At 42.9% G+C, this 23,170-nt stretch overlaps 1 protein-coding gene across 3 annotated transcripts in view; it reads right to left on the bottom strand.

Moving 5' to 3' along the window:
- The window catches only part of TMCC3 (transmembrane and coiled-coil domain family 3), a 66,601-nt gene that overhangs the window by 7,751 nt on the left and 35,680 nt on the right, over nt 1-23,170 (bottom strand). The window contains exons 1-3 of one of the 3 annotated variants that reach the window (XM_067559807.1): nt 12,180-12,199; nt 1,926-2,842; nt 41-176 (exon numbers count right to left, since the gene is read on the bottom strand). In XM_067559807.1, the coding sequence (XP_067415908.1) occupies nt 41-176; nt 1,926-2,842; nt 12,180-12,182 (1,056 nt within the window). In that variant the 5' untranslated portion in view covers nt 12,183-12,199. Of the gene's footprint in view, nt 1-40; nt 177-1,925; nt 2,843-10,732; nt 10,756-12,179; nt 12,200-23,170 lie in introns of those variants that run through there. The other 2 variants (XM_067559808.1, XM_067559806.1) reach the window with 2 other exon arrangements.

Here is a 23,170-nt window from a genome sequence, read left to right as displayed (position 1 = left end):
AAAATGTCTAGGCTATGTAACAAGCTGATTATAAAAATACCTGAACATCACGTGACCGTTCATAGGCTTGATATGCCACTCTCTCCTCTATGCTGGCTAGCTCTTGTTTCAAGTTTGCAGTCTCATGCTGATGAAGATCTGTCAGATCATTTAGCTGATCTTCCAATCGTTCATACCTTTTTCAGGAAAAAAAGAAATCTGAATTTAGCTTCTCCTAGCTACACAAATGAAGTTACACCATGTTAAAACACATCTGTACTATAAGTAATCTTTTCTTTTATCTCAAGACACCACCACTTTTGTTTGCAATGAAAGGGGTAGGGGGAATTTCCCCAGGACTTACTCAGCAGGCTGAAAGCTCTTTGCAAATGCTCCTGGTTGGTGGTATAATAAAACTATATTTGAAACACCAAGGCATTTTAATACTGCAATATAAAATCAACTCAGTGGCTAAGTGTATCTAATTCATTCTCTTTCTCTTTTCAGACTACAATTCAAATCTTGTAATGAGGGTTTCTACATGTTTTTCCCACCATATAAATAAACTGAAATAAATGGTCTTCCTTACACTTCAAGAACTGTACAAGGAAATTTTAATTAGTATTGTGTTTTTATGTAGAGTCCTGCAAATCCGCTTTATATTTGCTTTATATCCGTTTTATATCCGCATCTGCAGACCACTTCTTGCGGGTTGCGGTCAGATGGTCACGGAGGTCGGGACCTCTGTGACTTCTGGGGCAGGGCTGGAGCAGCTGCCGGGCAGGGCTGGAGCAGCTGCCAGTCAGGGGTGCAGTTGACCAGCTGTTAGGTGGGAGAGGCTCATCAACTGTTTGGGGTGGCAGGGGCTCAACAGCTGATGGAGGGCTGCTGGCTCTAAAACAGCTGATATGTGGATGCAGGTAAATCTAAAAGAGGGAGGGCAGATTGCAGGTCGGGTAAAAGTTTATTCCTGCGAATGTGGATCCGATACAGATCCACATATTTGTATCCGCACAGGGCTCTATTTATATGAATGTTTTGTCTGTTAGCACAGTACAACCCATATTGATCTCATTAACCAATGCACTTATTGTCACGACTAATATGACAAACAGGATGTTTTGTGAATGTTTCAAGGGGCCACAATTTTCAACAGTGACTAGTTCCTTTGGATGCCTAAACTTGACACCTTAGAGAGACTTGATTTTCAGAGGACAGGGGCTCAGCAATTTCTGAAAAGCACACCCCTTTAAGGTGTCTTAAGATGGGAAGCCCAAAATACAGGCATTTAAACTCAACAGTCACCTTCAAAAATTTTGGCTTGTCTGCTTTTAGTCTCTGGCACCAAGTGCTGATACTCTGCAGAACATATCTTTCTCTCCACAATGGATGTTACAGGGGTTAATTATCAACCAGCTAATGAGTCAGCAAGGAAGCTGTGTTAAAGTATTTAAAACCAAATCCTACTATAGTTCGTTACACTGTGTCTCCAGACTTCACAATGTGCTTGAGAACATTCACCATACCGAACTGCAGGAAATGGCTCATTAATAAGGAAGAACTGTCAACTGTAAAGTTCTATTACATCAGAGACTGCTTATCAGGTTCCAAGTTACAAGAAATCAGAAGCAGTTCATTTGGCTATGACAGCACTGGCACCAATTGCATGTAATATTCACATAATGTAATGTCAGTGAATTGTCAGATAACAAAGCTTTCCAGAAAAGCCTTAGACAACTGCACAGAACTGGTCAATACTATCAGCGTATAAAGTATTATTGTTACAAATGTAATTTAGGTTAACAGAAGAAACCAAGACATTTGGTAGCTGACATTGATTACTGAACACAAGATCACATTTAAAAAAATACTTGCATTCACATAATTTTGAATCAGTTCACATAGCTGTGCAAAAGTCATTTCAAAAGAATAGAAAAAGAAAATACCTGTATCTTTCCTCCTGTAAGGTCTGAGAAATGAAACCATAGTCTCTTTTAAACTGTGCTTTTAAATCCTCTATGTCATCAGCTAATTGGGACTGTGTCTCTTTTATTTCTCTCAGTTCCTCCAAGATCATGGAAAACTTTGCTTGGCTGTCAAGAGTGTTTGTCCCACCAGGCCCAAAGGAATGGTTCCCATTACTATCTGCAGAGCCAGATGTCCCACTTGAGCATTCATCATCACTAACATATTTTGGTTTAGCCACAATAGTAGCACTACCACCATAGGCCCTGGAACTAGTTTCTGGTCGAAATTCATCTAGGGTATTTTTCAGGTGAGCAATGTTGTCAGCACTACCAAATTTATTTCGGATCAAGTTTGCAAACTCTCTAGACTTGCTGAACACAAACACCGGTGGTGTCAAGGAGACACCTGGCACACCGGATTTGCTGCTCTCAGCACCTTGACCACTGGTACGAGATTTGCCATGGACATCTTTTAAAGAGGGCTGGATATCTTTACTGTTATCTTTCGAAATATCTTTGGAACTTTTGGAGGATCCATTTTGTTCAATGTCTTTGAGCTTTCGGTGATACTGTTCCAATTTCTTCTGTAGCTGGGCAATGGAATGGGCAGACTTCTGGTTCTTCTTCTCAAAGACTTGTTTAATACGTCCAGCCTGCTGCTTGTCTGCACTGTTCACCAGTTTTAAGTATTCAGCCACATTTCCATCACGGGCTGTTTGTTCAATTTTGATCTGTTCTGTAACTTTCAAAATTTTTTGTTTCAGGCTATCTGCACTAAGTTTGACTTTGTGAAATTCTAAGACCCCATCAGGTACATCAAAGTTCAGGTTGGTATCTGAACCCCCACGGCGAATGTTAAGTGGCAAGCTCAGGGTATTCATGTCATGTCTTTCCACCTGAAAAGAGATTAAAATTCAAATTAAAGACAGCTGTTTCTGTTTTAGGTTTCAGCTCCATCCAAAATTGGTTTTCCCATCAAAATTTTTATATCAAATACTCAGCAGAAAGTAACTTATGAGTACAATATGTGTTGAACATATTTTAAAGTATTTTTCACAAGTTATGTTAAATAATGTAGAAAGTGAAGATATGCTACTTGTTCAGCCATGTACAATATGGGTATAAAAATACACACTTGGGTTGACCAATGACACCCAAGTAGTTTGTCTTTTGCTTTAATAAAAAAAAAGTAAAAATAATATGAAGAATCAAGACTAGAATGTTATAGGTAAATCCACTTAGTTTGTTTTACAAAAATGCTTTGCCAGTATCAGGAAAAGACTGTTACTAACCTTCTAGAACTGTTGTTCGAGATGTATTGCTCATATCCATGCCAAGTAGGTGTGTGCACACCGTGTGCACCCTTGCTGGAAGGTTTTTCCCCTAGTGGTATCCGCAAGGTCGGCTCTGAAGCCCCCAGGAGTTGTGCCTTCATGGCGCCCTAAATAAGGCCCTGCTGACGCCCCGCCTCCTCAGTTCCTTCTTGCCAGCAGACTCCGACAGAGGGGTAGGCGGGTGGGTCTTGGAATGGACATGAGCAACACATCTCGAAGAACAACAGTTACAGAAGCTTAATAACCGTCTTTCTTTCTTCAAATGCTTGCTCATGTTGATTCCAAGTAGGTGACTCCCAAGCAGCCCCATAGGAGGAGGGGTGGGAGTTCAATGCACTGCAGATTGTAACAGCTCTCTACCAACAGCTGTGTCATCTCTGGCTTGCTGAGTAATGGTGTAGTGTGCCGCGAAGGTGTGGACAGACGACCATGTTGCGGATTGGGACTTGAATGAGGAATGCTACTGAAGACGCGTGTGCCCTTGTATACAGTGAGCTGTCAGTGCTGGGGTTGGTATCTTTGCCAAATTATAACAGGCCCTGATGCACAACGTGATCCATTAAGAGATTATTTGAGATGAAACCAGAAGACCCTTCATCTTGTCTCCCACTGCTACGAAGCGTTGAGTCGTCTTCCTAAATGGTTTAGTCCTTTCAGTATAGAAGGCCAAAGCCCGTCTAACGTCCAGTGAATGAAGCCTCTGCTCTCGGCTGTTGGTGTGTGGTTTTGGGTAGAAGACCAGGAGAAATGTGTCCTGGTTCAAGTGAAACAGTAACACTACCTTCGGAAGGAAGGCTGTGTGCGGGCATAGGCAAACCTTGTCTTTGAAGAAGACCATGTAAGGAGGCTCAGATGTGAAGGACTTAAGTTCTGAAACTCTTCTAGCCGAAATGATGGCCACCAGAAAGGATGCCTTCCACGGTAGGTAGAGGAGTGAACATGTCACTAATAGTTCGAACGGTGGTTTCGTCAGTACTGATAGCACTAGGATTAAGATCCCATTGGGGAAATCGGCTGACTTGTCTGAGGGTATAACCTATTCCCCTTGAGGAAGTGCCCCACCATGTGATTGGCAAAGACTGAGCGGCCTGCCACCCAAGGATAAAAGGCCAAGACTGCGGCCAAGTGGACCTTAATTGACAATACCAAAAGCTCCTGATGCTTGAGATGGAACAGGTAGTCCAAAATAAGAGGTATGGATGATAGTTCAGGTGGAGTACCTTTTTGCATGGACTAGATGGAAAATCTCTTCCATTTGACCAGGTAGGTGGTCCTTGTGGAAGGTTTCCTGCAGCCAAGGAGGACCTCTCTGACCTTTTCCGAACATTCCAGCTCCAGAGCGTTCAGTCATGGAGCTTCCAGGCTATGAGATGGAGAGATTTTAGGTCGGGGTGACGAAGGTGGCCATGATCCTGAGTGATTAAGTCTAGCACCAGCGGTAGACTGATAGGAGTTTCCACTGAGAGGTTGAGAAGCGTGGTGTATGAGTATTGGTGTGGCCAAGCCAGAGATACTAGGATTATGGAGGACCCTTCTCTCCTGATCTTCAGAAGGACCTTGTGGATTATCGGGATTGGCAGAAACACATAGAACAGGTGGCCTGTCCAAAGGATGAGGAATGCGTCTGCGATTGATCCTGGTCTATGATTCTGGAAGGAGCAGAAATGTGTGCACTTGCTGTTGAACTTTGTCACAAATACGTCTATGTGGGGAATTCCCCACCTCTGGAAGACGTCGTTCACCATGTCCGGACGAAGAGACCATTCATGGGTGGAGATAGACCTGCTGAGGTAGTCCACCAACACGTTCTGCAACCCTGGCAGGTAAGACACCTTTAGGTGAATTACATGGGCTATGCAAAGAAGTGCCACAGTTGGATGGCTTCCTGGTACAGGAGAGAGGCGCGTGTGCCACCCTGTCTATTTATATAGAACATCACTATTGTATTATCTGTTCTTACCAATACACATTTTCCTGCCAGGTGAGTACTGAAAGCTTGACAGGATAGGCGTACCACCCTCAGCTTTCTCATGTTGATATGGGTTGATAGCTTTTCCTGGGACCAAAGGCCTTGCGTCCTGAGTCCCCCTAGAAAAGCCCCCCAGCCTGTTGCACAGGCTGACTGCAGGTCGAGCCACCAGTGGAGTGTTTCCAACACCAATGGGGGGATTGAGACTACTCTGTCTATGTGGTCTCTGGATAGATGGTAGACTGAGGCCAGCCACACGTGTAAAGGTCTGAGATGCAGCCTGGCATGCTGGAGAATGTAAGTGCATGCCGCTAGGTGTCCCATAGTTTCTTGCAGTTCCGGACCATGTTGATGGGGTACTGTTTCCATTCCTCTATGATGGAACATATGGCTTGGAATCGAGAGTCCAGAAGGTAAGCCCTGGCCAGGTTTGAATTCAGCATTGCTCCTATGAACTCTATTCTCTGGGTAGGAATCAGAGTTTATTTTTGCGCATTGATCAGGAGGCCTAACCTGGTGAAGGTTGATCTTATGAACTTTACATCCACTTCCACCTGTTCCCTGGAGCAGCCCTTTATTAGCCAATCGTCCAGGTACGGATAAACTTGTACTTTCTGCCTTCTGAGGAACGCGGCCACAACCACCCCATGCATTTTGTGAATACCCTGGGACATGCTGAGAAGCCAAACGGGAGTACTGTGAATTGATAATGAGACCAGCTGACTACGAAATGAATGAAATTTCTCTGTCTTGGGATGATTGACAAATGGAAGTATGTGTCCTTCAAGTCGAGGGTGGCATACCAATCTCCCGGATTCAGGGAGGGAATAATTAAGGCCAAAGAGACCATGCAGAACCACAACTTCTTCATGAATTTGTTGAGGTTTCGTCAGTCCAAAGTGGGTCTGAGATCGCCTTTGGCTTTCGTGATTAGGAGGTATCGGGAATAGAACTCCTTGCCCCTTAGCTTCCAAGGAAGCTCTTCCACTGCTCCTATCTCCAGGAGCGCTTGCACCTCTTGAACCAGAAGTTGCTCATGACAGGGCTTCCTGAGGGGGGCAGGGAACTGAAATGGATGGAGTATCCCAGTTCTAACATGAGTAGCACCCACTGGTCTGATGTAATGTGAGCCCACACCTGATAGAAGTGGGATAACTGGGTTAAGAATAAAAATGAGGTGGACATTGGTTTGAGAATTGGGTTGGTAAACCATCCTAGAGCGCATCCTCAAAAGTTTTGTTTGGGCCCGGAGGATTGTCTTGCCAGGCTTACCGTGTGGCTGGTGGAGGGCTGAGTATGTTTTCTCCTACAATTTCTGCCTCTCTTGAGGCTGAAGTCCTGTCTCTGTTGAGGTTGGTAGAATTGAGGTAGGGCTTGGGGTTTAAAGTGCCTTCTTTGTGGCACCGGATTGTGAAGGCCTCAGGACTTGATGGTGGCCCGAGAGTCCTTGAGACTATGCAGTTTCAAGTCCGTTTGTTCCAAGAACAAGGCTGGCCCTTCAAAGGGGAGGTCCTGGATCATTTGTTGGACCTCATGGGGAAGGCCGGAAGCTTGCAGCCAAGAACTGCGACGCATTGCCAGCCCTGAGGCCATCATGCCGGCCGCTGTATCTGCCACATCCAGAGCCCCTTGGAGAGATGCCCTTAAAACTGCCTTACGCTCCTCAACTAGGGCTGTGAACTCTGCCTTTGAGTCTGGTGTGATGGACTCAGCAAACTTCAGCATGGACTCCAGGAGTTGAAGAAGTTGTACCTGCTCAACACCGTTGATTGGTTTGCAATGTGGCGTTGGAGCCCCCCTGTGGAGTACACTTTCCTGCCAAAGAGGTCCATCCTTTGGGTGTTCTTTGCCCTAGGCATGGATCCTTGCCTCTCATACTTGTTGGCCGCTGCAACTACCAACGACCTGGGAAGGGGGTGTGTGTATATAGGTATTCATGATCCGTGGCAGCAACAAAGTATTTTCTCTCCATCTTTTTTGCACTTGGGGAGAGGGAGGCTGGTGTCTTCCATAGTGTCCTCATCATGTCATGAATGGTTTTTATGAGAGGCAGGGCTATTCTGGCTGGACCTGTCAGGGCTAAGATGTCTACCATAGGGTCTGCAATTCTCAAGAGACCTCCTCAACCTGGAGCCCCAGGTTTTGAGCCACTCTCCATAGGAGATCCTGGTGGGCCCTGCTGTCCTCTGCAACCAGTGCCAATGAGGATCCCGCAACTGCCTTATCAAGGGATGAAGAAGACTAACCGGGGCAGTCTCTTGACCCTCTGCTCCCACGGGTCCTGCAGTTTTGGTGTTCAGGTTCAGTGACGGGGGTCAACATTGGGCTGGGTACTGGAAGCGGTGCTGTAGTTGGTACTGGTCTCTGTGTTGAGCAGTGGTACGAACTCTGATTGGAGTGGCTGGTTAACTGCTCCCTGAGGCTATCAAAAAGGAGCATCCCGATTGAGGCCCCTGGGCTTGGTGGAATGCCCAAGGGGTCCAAAAGGGTCACTGTGCCGGGACCTGCCACTGTGGTGGCCATGGCATGGAGAAGGGGTGAGCTGCTTCCAACCCCTGATATCTCCTTACCTCATGGTGCCAACTTCACCCGGAAGTGTAGGACTCCGCCTCTGCGTTGGAGCCTGATTGTTCCCTCCTCGGGGACCAGGGCAGCACAGTCCTCCATCGGTGCCGGTGATCGGTGCCGGGAAGATGTTGGCTGGAGAATCACCAAAGGCCTCCCCTTGGAAGGCACTGGTTGCTTTCTCAGTGCCAACAGCTCTGCCTCTAGCATGCTCCCCCTTGCCAGAGGCGGTGATGCTATGCTCTCAGTGAGGTCTCTGGAGGGAAGTTGCAAGTCCTCCTTCCTGAACTCCCTGGGCGGAGTCCAGAGGTACTTGAAGGACACCTTCCCAAGGCTGGAGTCAACGGTACCATGGGCAAAAGAGCGGTGCCTGAGTGGCCCAATGCGGGTTGCACTCCATTCAAGCCCTTATGCCCACTTGATCTGGGCGTTGGTGAGTGTCCCCTGTCCGTCTTCTTTTGTTTCTTGCACGGGACAGGGGAGTGAGAGTGGTGCCACGTGAATTTCCCCCTCAGTGCCATGACCTATGGCGGTGTCGAGGGTCTCCTGTTCCAGAGTCCTTCCTCATCACTGTGTCTCATACAGATACCAGTGCATTCAGCACCGAGGTCGACGTGCTGGGCACTGATCAGACGAGCCCAGTATTGATCGGAGGGCAGCCTCCATGAGGATGAACTTTAGCCTCTAGCTCCTCTCCTTTTTAGTTCTCAGGTGGAAATCCTTGCAGTGATCCCTCTGGTGGGTCTCTCTGAGGCACTTGAGACAGGTGGTATGTGAATCGCTCCTGGGCATGGGCTTCTTACAAGTCCCGAACAGTTTAAACCCAGTGGAATGAGGCATGCCCTGGCCCCGGGGGAAAAAAAGAGGGGAGATGACCTCACAAGGGGTCCTATCTACTAAACTACTAACAGTTAACTAAGATTATAATTATTTACAGATGAAGCTTGGATGACCACTGAAGAAGGGGATGCTTGTAGAGCAAGAGTAGACCGATGTTCCAGCAACCATCACAGGCAGTAAGAAAGAACTGAGGAGGTGGGGGGTTGGCGGAGGGATGCCATCAAGGTGTAACTCCAGAGCCGACCCTACAGATATTAGTAGAGGAAAAACCTTCTGGTGGCTGTGCACGCAGCGCAGACACACCTACTTGTAAACGACATGAGCAAACACTTGAAGAAGAAACGTTCCCTATAGATTTTCTATTATCAAAAGATTTATATAGTTCATGAGTGATAAGCATCCCATTTTAGCTGGATGGATGCTTATTAATGGTCAAATTCTCTTTCCACATCTCTCACTCTACAATCCAATATGCTTTACTGTGCTCAAGCCCAGTTATGGACACTTGCCCAAACGAAGGTGTCCTGCAATTTTTACTGTAAGCTTAAGTGACAGCATGAGCCCCAATTTACAGTCAGATCCAATAGCATTCATTAGCTTCCAGTGCACATATCACAGAGAGAACAGGCCACCATTTGACTTTTCAAGTATGCTGACGGTGTCCAATGACTGGTTTGCTGCCACCAAGTGGATTATAATATCAGCCTGGCAATGTGTGATTTAAATTCCCCACAACTCTCAAGAAAAGGAGAGTGTCTGACCTATTGGACTTCTAAGCAATTAAAACTGCACACAATCATAGATGTTTTGCACATTGAGCTTGATAAGCATTTTTCTGCAGTGTAATAAAGTAGACGAATAGTGAGTGATCAAACCACTTGACCATATTAGTCCAGAGCACTAAAGCTAGATTAATATAGTCTTAGAAAACACACCAGAACAGCCTCAGTTTCCAAAAGTACTAAATATTTTCATATAAAATTATTGTGAAGTGCTGAAGTAGGATTTATCGAATGAGAAAGTGATCAGATATATGAAAATGATCACACCAAAATATTCCCTGTGATGTAAAAAGGGGCACTTTGTTGAATGAGCCACTGCATCAAATTATAGAGGCTTTTTCTCCCCAAATATACTGGCCTAATAGATTTCCTATGCATCACGAAGTCTTCATAAAAAGTTGTGCCAGAAAATACAGCCTGTCTTCAGCTAGCTTTGGAGAGAAAAAACTCCAGTCCAAATAAATTAAAGGCATTACTACGGACTTAAAACTGTCCCAGGATAGGCAATAAATCTTGGACAATCTTTTCACTCCCCCCACCCCCCAAATCCTTACATTTTATTTTATTCTAAATGTCATGCTTTGGGTATTTTTCTACATAGCACCATAAACCCCACACAATTTGGCAAGCATTTAATTAAATCACCACTATGTTAAATGAGCATTCAGCTTTAAAGAAGTTTAATAGTTAAAAAAAAGATGCATTTTAATAACTAGGAAGAGCTAGAATGATGCAATGATTACTTGCAGTACATTGACCTTTTCATCTCCGAAGAACTGGGTTTTAAACTTGGCAGTTTAAACCATCAGTGAAATCAAATGTAGTAGTTTCATCCTAGTACCCACTGTCCTATTACACAAGTTCCCCCATGACAACAGAACTGATGAAAGAATACCAAGTCTTGCATAGTCAATTGTCCTCATATATGAGATTTATTTCATCTATACAGAAGGGCATTTTGTTGAATATTCAATGGCAAAACTGTTTAGATAAATCTCTTCTCCTGCATGGGCTTTTTACTTATACCTTCCTTGCATTTTTGCCACTATGGGAATACGAATGGATGATACAAGAATCAGTTATTCAAGGTTCAGTGTAAGAAACATGCAATACAAATGCCTATTAATAAAAAATAAAATTAGTTTAGGACTTAGCACAGAAAGGGTTTGGCTACTTAGATTCTTTTCACACTACATGAAGTTATGTTCTTTTCCAACTATGCCTTTTTTGACTTGCAAGCATTGTCCATTTATACTGATGAGTATAAAAATCAGCTAGCATAAGACTGATACTTACAATGTTTTGGGTCAAGCAGTCAGAAATAAGACTGCAGAAAGCACAGTTCTAATGTTGATGATTTCTTGTTAAGAATATTGGTTACCATTGATATCATGGGGTGATTGGCTCCTTTAAGTGGAATCAGGGTCCAGTCTGTCTGTGATTGCCTTCTGAAGGACCACTTGGGGGTAAATGACTACCCCAGATGACTACTTAAAGGTTAATTGATGTAGGACAGCTGGACCTAATAAAAAGATTATCTGAGTTTAGTTAGGGTAAATACTTCCAAGGAAATGGGAAGCTGCTGAGGAAAGAAGCTACCAGGAGAGCTCACTAGATCAGAAAGCCTACAAGATGTACTCTTCCTGGAGACAGGAGATTCCTAAAATGAGAGCAGCAGTTGACAGGCATCCAAGGCCTGATCTTAGCAAAGGGATCTCCCAAACAGCTGCAGGAAGCCCAGCCTGCCAGGAACAATGTGCTGCCTTGGAGAAGAGCTGCAGCTGACTGATCTCCCTGGGGTAGACCCGGAGGAGGATCTTATCCAGGCAGAGGCAAGAGATCTGACAATAGGACCTGAGTCAAGAGAACCCTGCTGTTAAAGGGCCTGGAAAGAGATGAACAGTGGACTCAGGTGGGACAGAAACTGAAACTGACTCAGTCTCCCAGCTAAGGCTTTGGGTAAAAGGTTTTGCTTATACTTTCTGTTGGCTTTTTCTGTTAATAAAGAAGACCCTCCAAAAAGAGGATGCTCTTTAGTACCTGAAGGGCTGCCTGAACTGTTTACCGTATTTCCCCATGTATAAGATGCACCTTTTTTCGAAAAATTTGGGGTCTAAAAACTGGGTGCGTCTTATACAGTGGTTTTAGATTTTTTTACCGTAATACATTTTTTTCAAATTTCGGGCCATAAAATTAAGGTGCGTCTTATACATGGGAGCATCTTATACATGGGGAAATACGGTATATCCCACGTGCAGGGAAGTCAAGGGGGCTAATCCACAGCGCCATGGCTGACACAAGTGGGTGCACCAGGACAGGCTGCACTCCGATAGGAGAGATTCAGTGCCAGCAGTGCTATTCAGGTTCTTTCACTAGTCCAATCACTGTGGTATCTGAGCACCTCACCAATTTGCTTGCATGAAAAAATATTGAGCAATATGCTTAATGACTCAAACAGGAATATTTCTACGCCCTTGAAGCACGCATAGAACACTAACAATTATGATATATGTGCATCGAGGGGGAATCAGCCTATATTAAGCCAATCCCATTTCAGTATTAATTTAGATTCCACACATACAGCACTTCAATGTTTCATCCAAAAATTGTGATCAAAATACTACACTGTTAAGGTGGGTCACTGATTTGCAAGATCTTATTTCCAGAAATACTTTTTTTTAAATCCAGAATGGTCTTAGACATTATAACTAATAGCAAAAATAATTATTTAGCATTTACATACCATTTTTCGAACAACAGCTAATAAATCTTCACAATACTCCTGTGATAGATAAGCATCTCTATATTACAATGGTGGAAACTGAGGCACAATGACAGACGACTTGCCCAGTGTAGTCAGTGTCAAAACTAGGATTATAACTTAGAAGTTTATATAGTCAGTCCACTAGCCACATAGTGGATGTGCAATCAAAAGCATTTACTGTGTCTGGCTAAACCAGCTAAGGGGATGGGGGAGAAGCCTGGTAAAAACATTAGCTTCCTGAAACAATGCAAGTCACTTTTGAATAAACCTTGACACAAAGTTATCTTAAAGTAAGTCACACAAACACACGCAAGTCAGAGTTGTCACTGATGTTATCCAGGACAAACTGTACATGCTTCCAAAAATGATTGGTTCTGACTACAATATTTATAAAGTACTTAGTGTTTACTTCCTTTAGTACAGAAGTGTTTTAAAAACATTTTGCAACAATTGGAATGAAGCCTGATCAAGTCTTTTCTCCCTCATGTCCCATCGCTTACTGCAAAGTGCTGGAACAGCTAATGGTCACAAAGTTCAGTCCTTACCCGTGCTATGTGCCTTCCCCTCCCTACGTAGTTGGGATGGTATAAAGACAAATCAGGCAAATACAAAGTGAGGGTTCACATCAGCCAAAAAGATGTCTAGCAAATCAGCTTTTGCAGGCAGTGGTAGAAAGAGTTACCTTCATGCTAAGGATGCAAGGAGCATATTGGGACCATCTGTCTTGCAGCAGTGAAGGAGAGCCCTTAAAACAAACAAACAAACAAACAAACAAACAAAAACAAAAAACCCAACCCTACCTGCTGAAGAGGTCTGAAAAGAATGGAAATATCCTATCTTGACTAGAAGAACAATAGTAAATGGGAAACTGGGATAGGAGCTGCTGAGCAGCCAAGGAAGCAGTCCTGAGAAAAGAAGTGACAGGAGGCCAAGATGAGGAAGGCAAAGCATTAGCTAAGAGCCTGAAGGAATCTACTGTGCTTATGTAGTGTTAGACACACATCCCACTGGAACAAACTCTCTGGAGTAAAGAGGAGATTCAAGACTCATGCAAGGGCTGTTAAGGGAAATGTTATGCCTTTTTTTTTTTTTTTTTGGAGAGAGAGAGGTGGAGGGGAGAGGGAAGAACAGTGCTATTTTATGGAGGGGAAGGTCACACACCACCTTCAAAAAGCCTATATGAGAGCTATTTGTACCATTTACACTGCTTAAGACAGCTATAAAGATTTATAAGCCAGAAGCTGAGCAGCCAGGGCCTTTCCTGCAGGGGAAGCCAGAGTTCAACAGAGCACTGGATGGGTCTACAGATACCTTTTAAAAATACATAGAATAAATAAAAAGCAAGCAAACAGCCCAGCAGGCCTTCAAGTTGGCCAGATGACAGCCTTCATGCACTAGAAGACCTTTCCTAGACTACACATGTAAGCCCTTCCTAGACTGAAGTACAGTGGTCCAGAGAGGACACCAGACCAGCTGTTCAAAACACTGAACCAGGGACAGGTCTAAGGACTTGAATACTGGCCCAGCAATTAACATGCATATCCTCTGTCTAGTGTAAATACATTTTGGAGTAGTGGGGTTGGGTAACAGCCCGTTGTTTTTAGACATCTGCTTGTACTTTGCAAAGTGGCTCCACAACAATGGCAATGGGGAATTATCTGTATTAAAGTAGTGCTTATATGTCCTCCAATCATGTCATAGTCCCATTGTACTAGGGACTTGGCAAAAAACAGTTCATGCCTCAAATAGCATATGTCTTCTCTTAAAATGATATTTTAAGAAGTGCGTGAAACAAAACACATGAAGAGAACGGGAACAGAGATGTGTTCATATACTTTCCATATAGTAGTTTGTGGGGGGTTTGCCTTACTAGTGGAAACAAAGCCAAAACGTTCAGGAGAGATCTGTTTTTATCAAATATGCTCAGTTTACAATTCCCTCCTCCTCTCCCAACAGCTGTGCTGCCCATCACCACCAACAGAAAAGGTTCTGCAGACCAAATTAGAACCTCATTATGCCTCTGCAAACCCACTGTCTTTCAGTTATGCCCATAATGACACTTTTGTAGTTCTACAGTCTTTAACAGGCTTTTGGAGATGTAAGCAGAGTTTAGTAAATAATCCCATCAAGGATGCAAAGATTGAAGAAAACCATCTCCATTCTCTCAGCTGTGTTGGGTTTCTGCAGGGCTAACTTGGGCAGAAAAAAAATTAGTGAAGAATTAGGCCTTGTCTACACTACAGGTACTACAGTGGCATAGCTATGGCACTGTAGCTATGCCGGCATAACCCTATAGTGTAGATACAGCATATAGTGATGAGAGTTTTTCCATTGCTGTAGGCAATTCACCTCCCTCAGCAATGATAGCTAGGTCAATAGAGGCATTCTTCCGTTGACTCACCTGCGTCTACACAGGGAGCTAAATCAGCATAGCTACAGTGGTCAATGTGTGGATTTTTCACACCCATGAGCGCTGCAGCTATGTCAACCTAAATTTTAAGTACTGACCAGGCCTTATTTTTGTTACAAAAGGGAATGGATAGGACTCTGAATATACCAAAGGAACAGATCTGTTGAGTAAGAACATGCCATTTTTACAGTTTATTTTCATAGAAAAAATGCACTCTTAAAAGGTTTTACTGTGTCTTTCAGGTCCTTTATTCTTCCTAAAGTCTACTAGAGCCTCGAGTCTCTGATGCAGAAGACTGAAGCTAGCCCTTAAGGCTATATCTACACTGCAAAAAAACACCTGCAGCAATGCAATTCAGAGCCCAAATCTACACTCTGGCTCATACTATGGCACTAAAATTAGACATGTAGATGTTTCCACTTGGCCTCTGAAGCCCAGGAAGAGGATGTTTGTTTCAGTGCCTGGGCAGCAAATCTAACCAGCTATTTTTTGTGTCATAGTGCAAGCCTCACCATTGGTGCTGGAACTAAGGCAGTGAGGGTTGCTGCTGGATCCCCTGGCTTGAAGTGGTTTCCATCACATATGGAGTTTATACTTCGGTTCAATGGCTCTCAGCACTCTAAAAATTGTTCCAGCATCCCTGAGCCCTGTGAGTCTAAGGCTATGTTCAGACTGACGGCAGCAAAATTGCCGCCGCCAGATCGATCTTTCTTGATCGACTGAGCGGTCAGTGAGACCTGCTCAATTGATCAGGAAGTCGACTGAGTAAGTCCACCCCCTCAAGTAGCACAGCACTGAGCCGACGGGAACGCTGTTCCCGTCGGCTCAGTTCAGTGAGAACAGCGCGCAGAAGGGAAGCAGAGCAGTCGATGTCAGTTACGCAAACTACTCTGCATAGTTTGCGTAACTCCCGTTGACTGCTGCCGAATCGCGTGGTCAGTGTGAACCAACCCTTAGTGTGTAGACTTGGGTCTGAGATGTGCTGCCGCAGGTGTCTTTTTGCAGTGCAGATGTACTCAGCACATATCTACACTATATACTAAGCCCAGATCTGTCAAGGCTTGTGGACTTGATGTTTCCAAGCCCATGTTTAAGCAGCCACACTGCATTGTAAGCCTAGGTTTAAAATGGCTGGACCCAGGTTTCACAGATGTGCTAACATGTCAATACTGCATTACGCAGACCTTCTGACGCAAGTCTGTGGCTTGAGCTGCAGTCACACATTAAAATGAGAGGGGTTGGACCCAAGATCTGACCCATCCCCCTAGCAGGGTTGTTGGACCCAGGTCCTGAGTACTTGATGATGGGAGTCAGACTGATTTGTGTGTGGATGGAAGGAGGGCTGGGGCTCAAACCTATGTCAGAGCCTGGGGTTAGTGTGCAGTGTAGACATATCCTGATTGCACATCACATCGGTTTTAAATGTACATTTTAATGTGTTCAAGTTATAAAGACCAAAAATTTAAATTGGTCATTATTCTATGCAAGTGTGAAAACCTGTTTCTGCATATGATTTTATAACTATTCAATAGTAAATTTTAGCACTTTAAATACTCAAAACATTGTATTAATGTGAAATATTGCATTGTTGGGGACCATACTGTATTATGTTTATGAATGGTTTGTGTATCATTGTAGGTCAGGAACTGTATGCAGCTCCAGGGGGAGATGGCTACCACAGCCCCTCCAGAAACCAAAAACTCTGTGTTGTGGAAGCAAGGGGTGGTGAATAAAGTGACTCACTCAGGTTGTAAACACCTTCAGAGAGGTGCCAGTCCCTCTAGGAAGGATTGCACATACTGGTTCAAACTGGGTTTTCAGAGACTCAGATAAATAAAGTTATTTTGGGATAAAAAGGCTGAGTTTAAACTGACACAGGTCTTCTTTCTGATCCAAAAAGCAGACAGGACCTCTATACAAAGAGGGACCCCCCAAACCCTTGCGTAAAGGTTCAAAGGACATTGGTTTATTAGGGCCCCATAAGATGGATAGGTGACCTCTAGTATGCTTTTAACACGCATATGGGAACTTTTGTTATTTTTGGATGTTTTCTCTGTAATGTTTTTACCCTAAGAAAGTTCATTTTGGTTTGTGAAGGCTGGTTGGTATATGGCACACACTGCTGTAGCCCCTGGAGAAAGGTTAACATCAGCTGCTGGATCCTGGTCAGACCTGCTGGGGAAATCACACTGAAGTGTAGCCAGACTGCAAGCCTAAACCCCTGGTCTGGAGGCAGGGAGAAGCAGGTCTCTGCCTGAGGAAAGACAACGGCTGGAAGTCTGAAATCTTGAGGGGGTACCCTCGAGGAAAACCAGGGGATGGGATTCAAAGATGCAGTTAACCCTGAAACTGTGACAACGGACTATGCGCCCATGAGATGGTCAAGCAAGTATTACATTAGGAAAGTCAGAGATAGAAGTGACTTGTCAAAGACCACCCAGCAAGTGGGGGGCAAAGTCAAATAATGAACAGAACAAAATGGTATTTTACTGACAATATTTCCTTTAAACACTGTCAATAAGAAAAATTAAATTAGGGGAATCGGGCAAGACAGATTTACGGTGCCAGCTTAGTTTAAAGAGTCAGGAGGTTCCAGATCTATTCCAAAGAACTCTGTCAAAAGATTGTGTGTGATTATCAGCAAATACCATAATCTCTCCTCGCTTCAATTTCCTAATGTGTAATAGGGGAATAAATACTTAGAGAATAAGCTTCAGGGCAGATACGGTCTATTTTTGTGTACTGCACGGCACCAAGCTCACTTGTTGTTGGCACTAAGCATTACTAGGAGAGCGGATTTCAGTGTAAGCCTTTTCTGTAGTCCTTGGCTTTTTCAGAGATCTTTTCAAGCCTTTTTCAAGAGAGTGTTTGAACTCCATCACTACCGGCCTTTTGATATTTTTATATGAAGGAGTTTTCGAAAGCATTTGAGAGAGCTAAGCACTCTTCCCTCACTCAAAGACTAAGTCAATCTGAGTTGGGCACCCACTAAACCTTAGGCACTTTTAAAAATCTTTCCCACAACACTCGTATTGTGCCAGATAACTTAGAGGAAAGATATGCTCCCTCACCTAAAGAATTTCCACAGATTCTATCATGATATTTAGTTCCTTTGTCATACGAGGCCCTGGCATATGGAAGCTGCTCCTCTTGATAGCATGTCAAAGCCCCCTTCTATTGTTTTCATACAATATTACCATTGAGATTGTAAGCACAGACATCAGGAAAGGTGAAGTTATGCTTCCAACCTCAGTGTCACACACAGGTCTAATTGAGCTCCCCCCACTGGACACTTACTAGGCTGCTGTGTTTGGGTCCCAACAAGTTAGACCTATGTGCTCTTAAGCTTCCCTTGGTCTCAAGTAGGCTACAGTGCTGTCTCTTTCCTTGGCCTCTGTGGCACACTTCCTGAGCACTGACTCTGTTATCCTTTCACAGAAGTGGGACCCTACAAGCCAGCTGCACTTGGCCCGGAAGGACCACCGTGCTGGCCTCCCAGTTGCTTTAAGAGTATACCCTTTCCCAGCAGAGCTCCAACCTATGGGGCACTCTGGTTTTATAGCTCACTTCTTCAAAGACGTGATAATGGAAGCAAACGGACATAGGTTTCGTTCCTGTGTGTATTTCCCTACCTCAATTTTCCAACCATGCTGGAACATTCTTTGGGCTTACAGCAGAGTCCTAAAGAATTCAGGATCCCTTTCTCCTCCAAACCAGTGTCTTTCTCTCTCCTGTTCAGTCTGTTTCCTTCTGCTCTCTCTCTCCCCTCCCCCCCTTCAACCCTCACAGAGTCTCAAGCTTCCTGAGAGTCCTCCTGAGTTTGTAAGTCCTAGCAATAAAAGCCAGTCTTTGTTCTGCTTCTAGAGAAATTCCAAGGCCCCTACAGAGAAGTTAGAGAAAATTGGTTTTCCCTACGCTTCAGCCATCCCATTGTCCTAAGGTGCTCCCGTTTGAATGGGAGCCATTCAGGTTAACAACGCTCCATTGTCACGCCTGTGTCATCAACCCCTAGAATTTCACTCTGTCATGGAGGTAAAAAGACAGAGAAGGCAAACAAGCCCTACATTCAAAATCAAGTCTGCAATATGACCCAGATACACACACAGAATCCCCAACATAAAACAGAATTTATAAGCTGTACATAGATTCCCAAAATCATTACAATCAGTAAAATCAATGTATCTAATTTTTTAGAAGTTACTCCATGTAGGGAAATATAAAATACAGCACACCCAGAAGTTACATTATTATTGCTATTGGAACCACAATTTTGAATTTTCCAACACTTGTAAATACCGAAAGTCTGTTGTTAACATTGCATCAACTGCTCCCCCCTCTCCCCAATGTAACAATAGTACAACTCTTGTACAGGGATCTCACTGGACATGCTTAATGAAAAGCATGAGTTTCAAAGTACTTCTACCTATGAGTAACACAAGGGATGCCTTTAGAAGAATGTTTTAACCAGAAGCATACACCTGTTATAATTTATCCGATAGGAGACCAGAAAGCAGCTGGTACAGACCCAGAGTTAGTGGAGTTATGGATGATGATCCTTCCTATATCATTTCAGACTAAGGGCTTATTTACACACAAACTATAAACCAAATAATTAAATCTGTTTTAATTCATCCACATCTCTAATTACTTTGTTGCAAATCTGCACGTGGATCCACTCTCACTTTGGATTAAGAACATTCACACACAGGGTTTTACTTTGTGCTAGCTGAATTAAAACAGATTTCGTTATTTGGGCTACAGTTTGTACGTAGATAAAAGCCTGTAGGCTTGTGATATTTTTCAAGTTATTTGATCAGTCTAAAAAAGTGGAGCGGGTCGGTGGCACAATCTTGTGCTTTATCATTAGTACTAGACCCTCCTCTCACCCACCTTTTTAAAAACAAAAACAAAAGAAAACAATATCTGTGGGACCACTCACTTACATGCTATATTTCAGCCTGGTTCTACCTTGTTCCATGCTTTTCATCATCAATTTTATAACAGTATAAAGCTGATGCAAGTTCATTTACAATACAGTTAACTCACATGACCAGAGACTGTGATTTGCCTTTTCCTGAGGGTCTTTATAAAAATATCCATACCCCTTTCTTTCGACTTTTCAGCATTTGTGTAAGTCACAGTCCTGGTTGGCAAAGACAATCCTAGAAGAACACAGACACTCACACCTGCAATACTTATTTTTTTAATATTCTGCAAGAAAACAAGACACACACCTGTGTCTTTATAGTATTAACCTTGACAAAGAACCCTATATTTGCTCTGAATCAATGCGTGGATGTGCTCCAAGGATTGATGCAAGACATTCTGTATCTCTTTTTCTAAAACTATTATCTTAGTAAATTCTTAGTATTTGTGATAAACACTTTTTCCCCCACTAGATTTTATGGATTTTTTTTTTCCATTCAGTAATTGTTCTCTCTCTCTCTCTCTTTTTATTTTTTTTTAAAGAAATTTTCCTGTATAATGTAAAAAAACTCTGAAGAGCCAAGTGAACTGCTATACAATTGCAATTTTCAAACCTTTTTCTATGAATGAAAGTTTGACAAAAAGCTATTCTGGGTTTTTTGCCTGTTTATGATGGTGGGGACAACATAGGCTTATCTTCTTCCTCCCGTCTCACTGCCTCCATTCTCTGGTTTCTAGGGCCTCTCTCCCCCTCTGTTCCATCACCCTTTATTTAAACGACGACTTCCCTATACCATGTTGATAAGTTACTGAAAAATCATGCAATGTGTGTGTTCCACACTGTGGACAACTCTTGTAATTTTATTGCCAGTCTAGTGACATTTTATTTTTCTTTAAATCCCAACTCTTGGAATTATATAATTACACAAGATCTCAGTTTTCATTAACTAAGTTTCCAGAAGTGTTACCATTTAGAGAGATTTTAAATCACTTTAAACCTGGATAGAACCACCATGGCTAGTTTGCATGGATTATTTATTTCTTTGATGCTGCTGCAAGACTTCATTTATAAACAGAACAATAGTTCCATCAAGCAGATTTTGATTTGTCCTCATTCTGCAGCAGCACATTCTGAACACAAACAACTGCTTCTTGTTCCGCACATGAACTGAGTCATTTGCTTATCCTCTCCTTCACTCCCTTCTCTTCACACGGGATCAACAAAGGAAGCCACAAAAATACAAGTGTCTGCTCTCAAAAGAATTGCAGATATATACAGTTCATTAACCAGGTGCAAAGAGTTTCATATCCTATGTAATATACTGAACTGTCCAAGTGAGAATAATAATCTGCAAAAGCTATGTCAGCTAACAATCAGTGAACTAACAAAATTAAATAAGAGAAGCTAGATGTCAATTTTCAGTGCTATGCAAAACGTAAATTATTCCAGAGTTAGCTGCATCTCTTGCCCCCTTCCCAGATCTCTCTGTCACCTCCAAAGGTGTCAGTCTTCATACCTTTACCTTTCCTCAGGTACAATCATGCAATTCTCTCACTCTGAGGGAATGTCTGCTCTACAAGCACAGGTGTGTGAGAGTCAATTTTCATACAGCCAGCAGACCTGGTCTTCTCAGTTTCCTGAGCTTTTGGCTCTGCTGCCCAAAACCACTTTGGCGAACTCCAACAGGAGGTTGAGTCAGTCTCGTCAGTGACAACTGCTCTCCCATTGTCTTGTAAGAACCCCAAGTGTTGGTGGGGCATCTTATCTGGACTCATTGATTTCCCTCATGTTTGTTTCCTCAACAGTCCTGTTGGTTTAATCCAGTGGAATCATAGTAAATATCCCAATATTTATCCCCATGTACTCAAAGTAAACACTTCAATAACCAGCTCTCAGACTATTCATAAATTATTATAGAGCTGCTCCATGTCCACCACAAACTTGTACTGCACGTTTAAATACAATACACTCTGCCAGTGACTATATTTGTATAGATTTAAATGGCACAGCAAACAAGGAGTGCAGGTGTGTTTTAAAGGTGTTATCGTACTGTGCAGCAACGTAAGAGCTTCAGCTGAGCAAAAAAGATAGTCACTTGTCTTAAAAGTGTAAGAAATATATGTAAGTCCAAAACATGAGTATGCATATCCCATATTATTACAAAATGTATGCAAACTTATCTTATTAGTACTGTAGGCAGTCCTAAATAACTTTGTTAGATTAAAATTCCATGCACAATGTACCTAAAAGTTGCAATAAACCCAACACAATCCACAGAAAACTGCTACTTTTCAAGGCTGGATCAAGTCAGGTCACAAAAATATGTGCACTCTGTAAAGCTTTATACCCTGTCCTTTCATTCTACTGTATCATCACTACCATGTAGAAGAGGCAATCTGCTGAGAACAGCAAACTGGAGCTGCACTAACTGCCTGGGCCCTGAGTCAGCTGTGTACAATTATAATGAGAGCTACAAGGCAGCTCGGATTCTGCCGAAATGCTTTCAAGAACCCAACATTGTCAGCAGCTGGTTAATAGCACCTGGTCTGCTGCTAGTACCTAACTTTACAATAACATTAAAATACTCAAAATATTAAGACATCTATATATTCACACACACACACACACACACACACACACACACACACTCTAAAGACTGAAGGAGACTAAAGACTAGAGACTAAAGACTAGAGGAGAGAGACCTGAATGGCAAGCAGCTTGCTTTAATTTAAACCATAATGAGAGGTAAGAGGGCCATAAATAGAAGTCAGGTAGACAGAAATGGTAAAGGCTCTCAAAAGTGAGGGAACAACAATGTTCTCCCCCTACAATTTTGGATCCATGTTTAACATCTTGTGGCTTTTCTCCTTCTTATTTATTTAGGAAAATTGAGGAAAGCATCTCTGTTTAGGAGAGCACCTAAAAACTTGTGGGGCCTTATGCTGTTTTGTTTGTCATAATGGTCCAGTATATCTTTACTGATAAGGCAACCAACTACAGAGGTATTACTTGCAAAGTTTGGTTGCTGGTATGTATAGGCAAATTTTCACTAGTGTTACATTTGATCTGTAGCATATATTGCAAAAATAGGGTTTACAGTGCAGTTTTCATAAACATTTCATGGACTGTTTGACGTCCACAGATTTATACACAGTACTAGAAGGCATTACACAACTGAGGGTTTTGTATTAGTGCCAATCACTGCAGTATCTATACACATAAAATAAAGTGAAGGAAGCGAATAGGAGAAGAGGAAACTGATCATGAAGACAGGATAGGAAAGATGCACCAGGCTATAAGACCAAACCAAATCCAGGAAGGGGAAAAGTGCATAACAAAATCAAGAGAGGTACAGTAATTTACTTTTTAAAATTTCATTGAAGGTACCACTTTCTTCAAAATGGTTGAAAATATTTTATCCATCAAAGCTGTATTTGATAATTATGATAAAATGGGAAAAATGCACTAAAATTGGGAGTCACATAGATGCATTAAAGCAGCTGTATATTACATGGATCCTACATGATGTCATTACTAAAACAAGGTTTTTCAAGATTGCATTTGAAACTAAATTTACACTGACCTGACAGTCACAGTTTCCAGTGTCAAATTTAAAAACGGAAGAAAAGCACA

Source organism: Emydura macquarii, unplaced genomic scaffold, assembly GCF_026122565.2.
Source record: "Emydura macquarii macquarii isolate MOO-44397 ecotype Brisbane River unplaced genomic scaffold, CSIRO-AGI_Emac_v2 contig_2205, whole genome shotgun sequence".
NCBI lineage: Eukaryota > Metazoa > Chordata > Testudines > Chelidae > Emydura > Emydura macquarii.
Note: the sequence above shows the minus strand (reverse complement) of the source record. Positions and strands in the feature narration are given on the sequence as shown.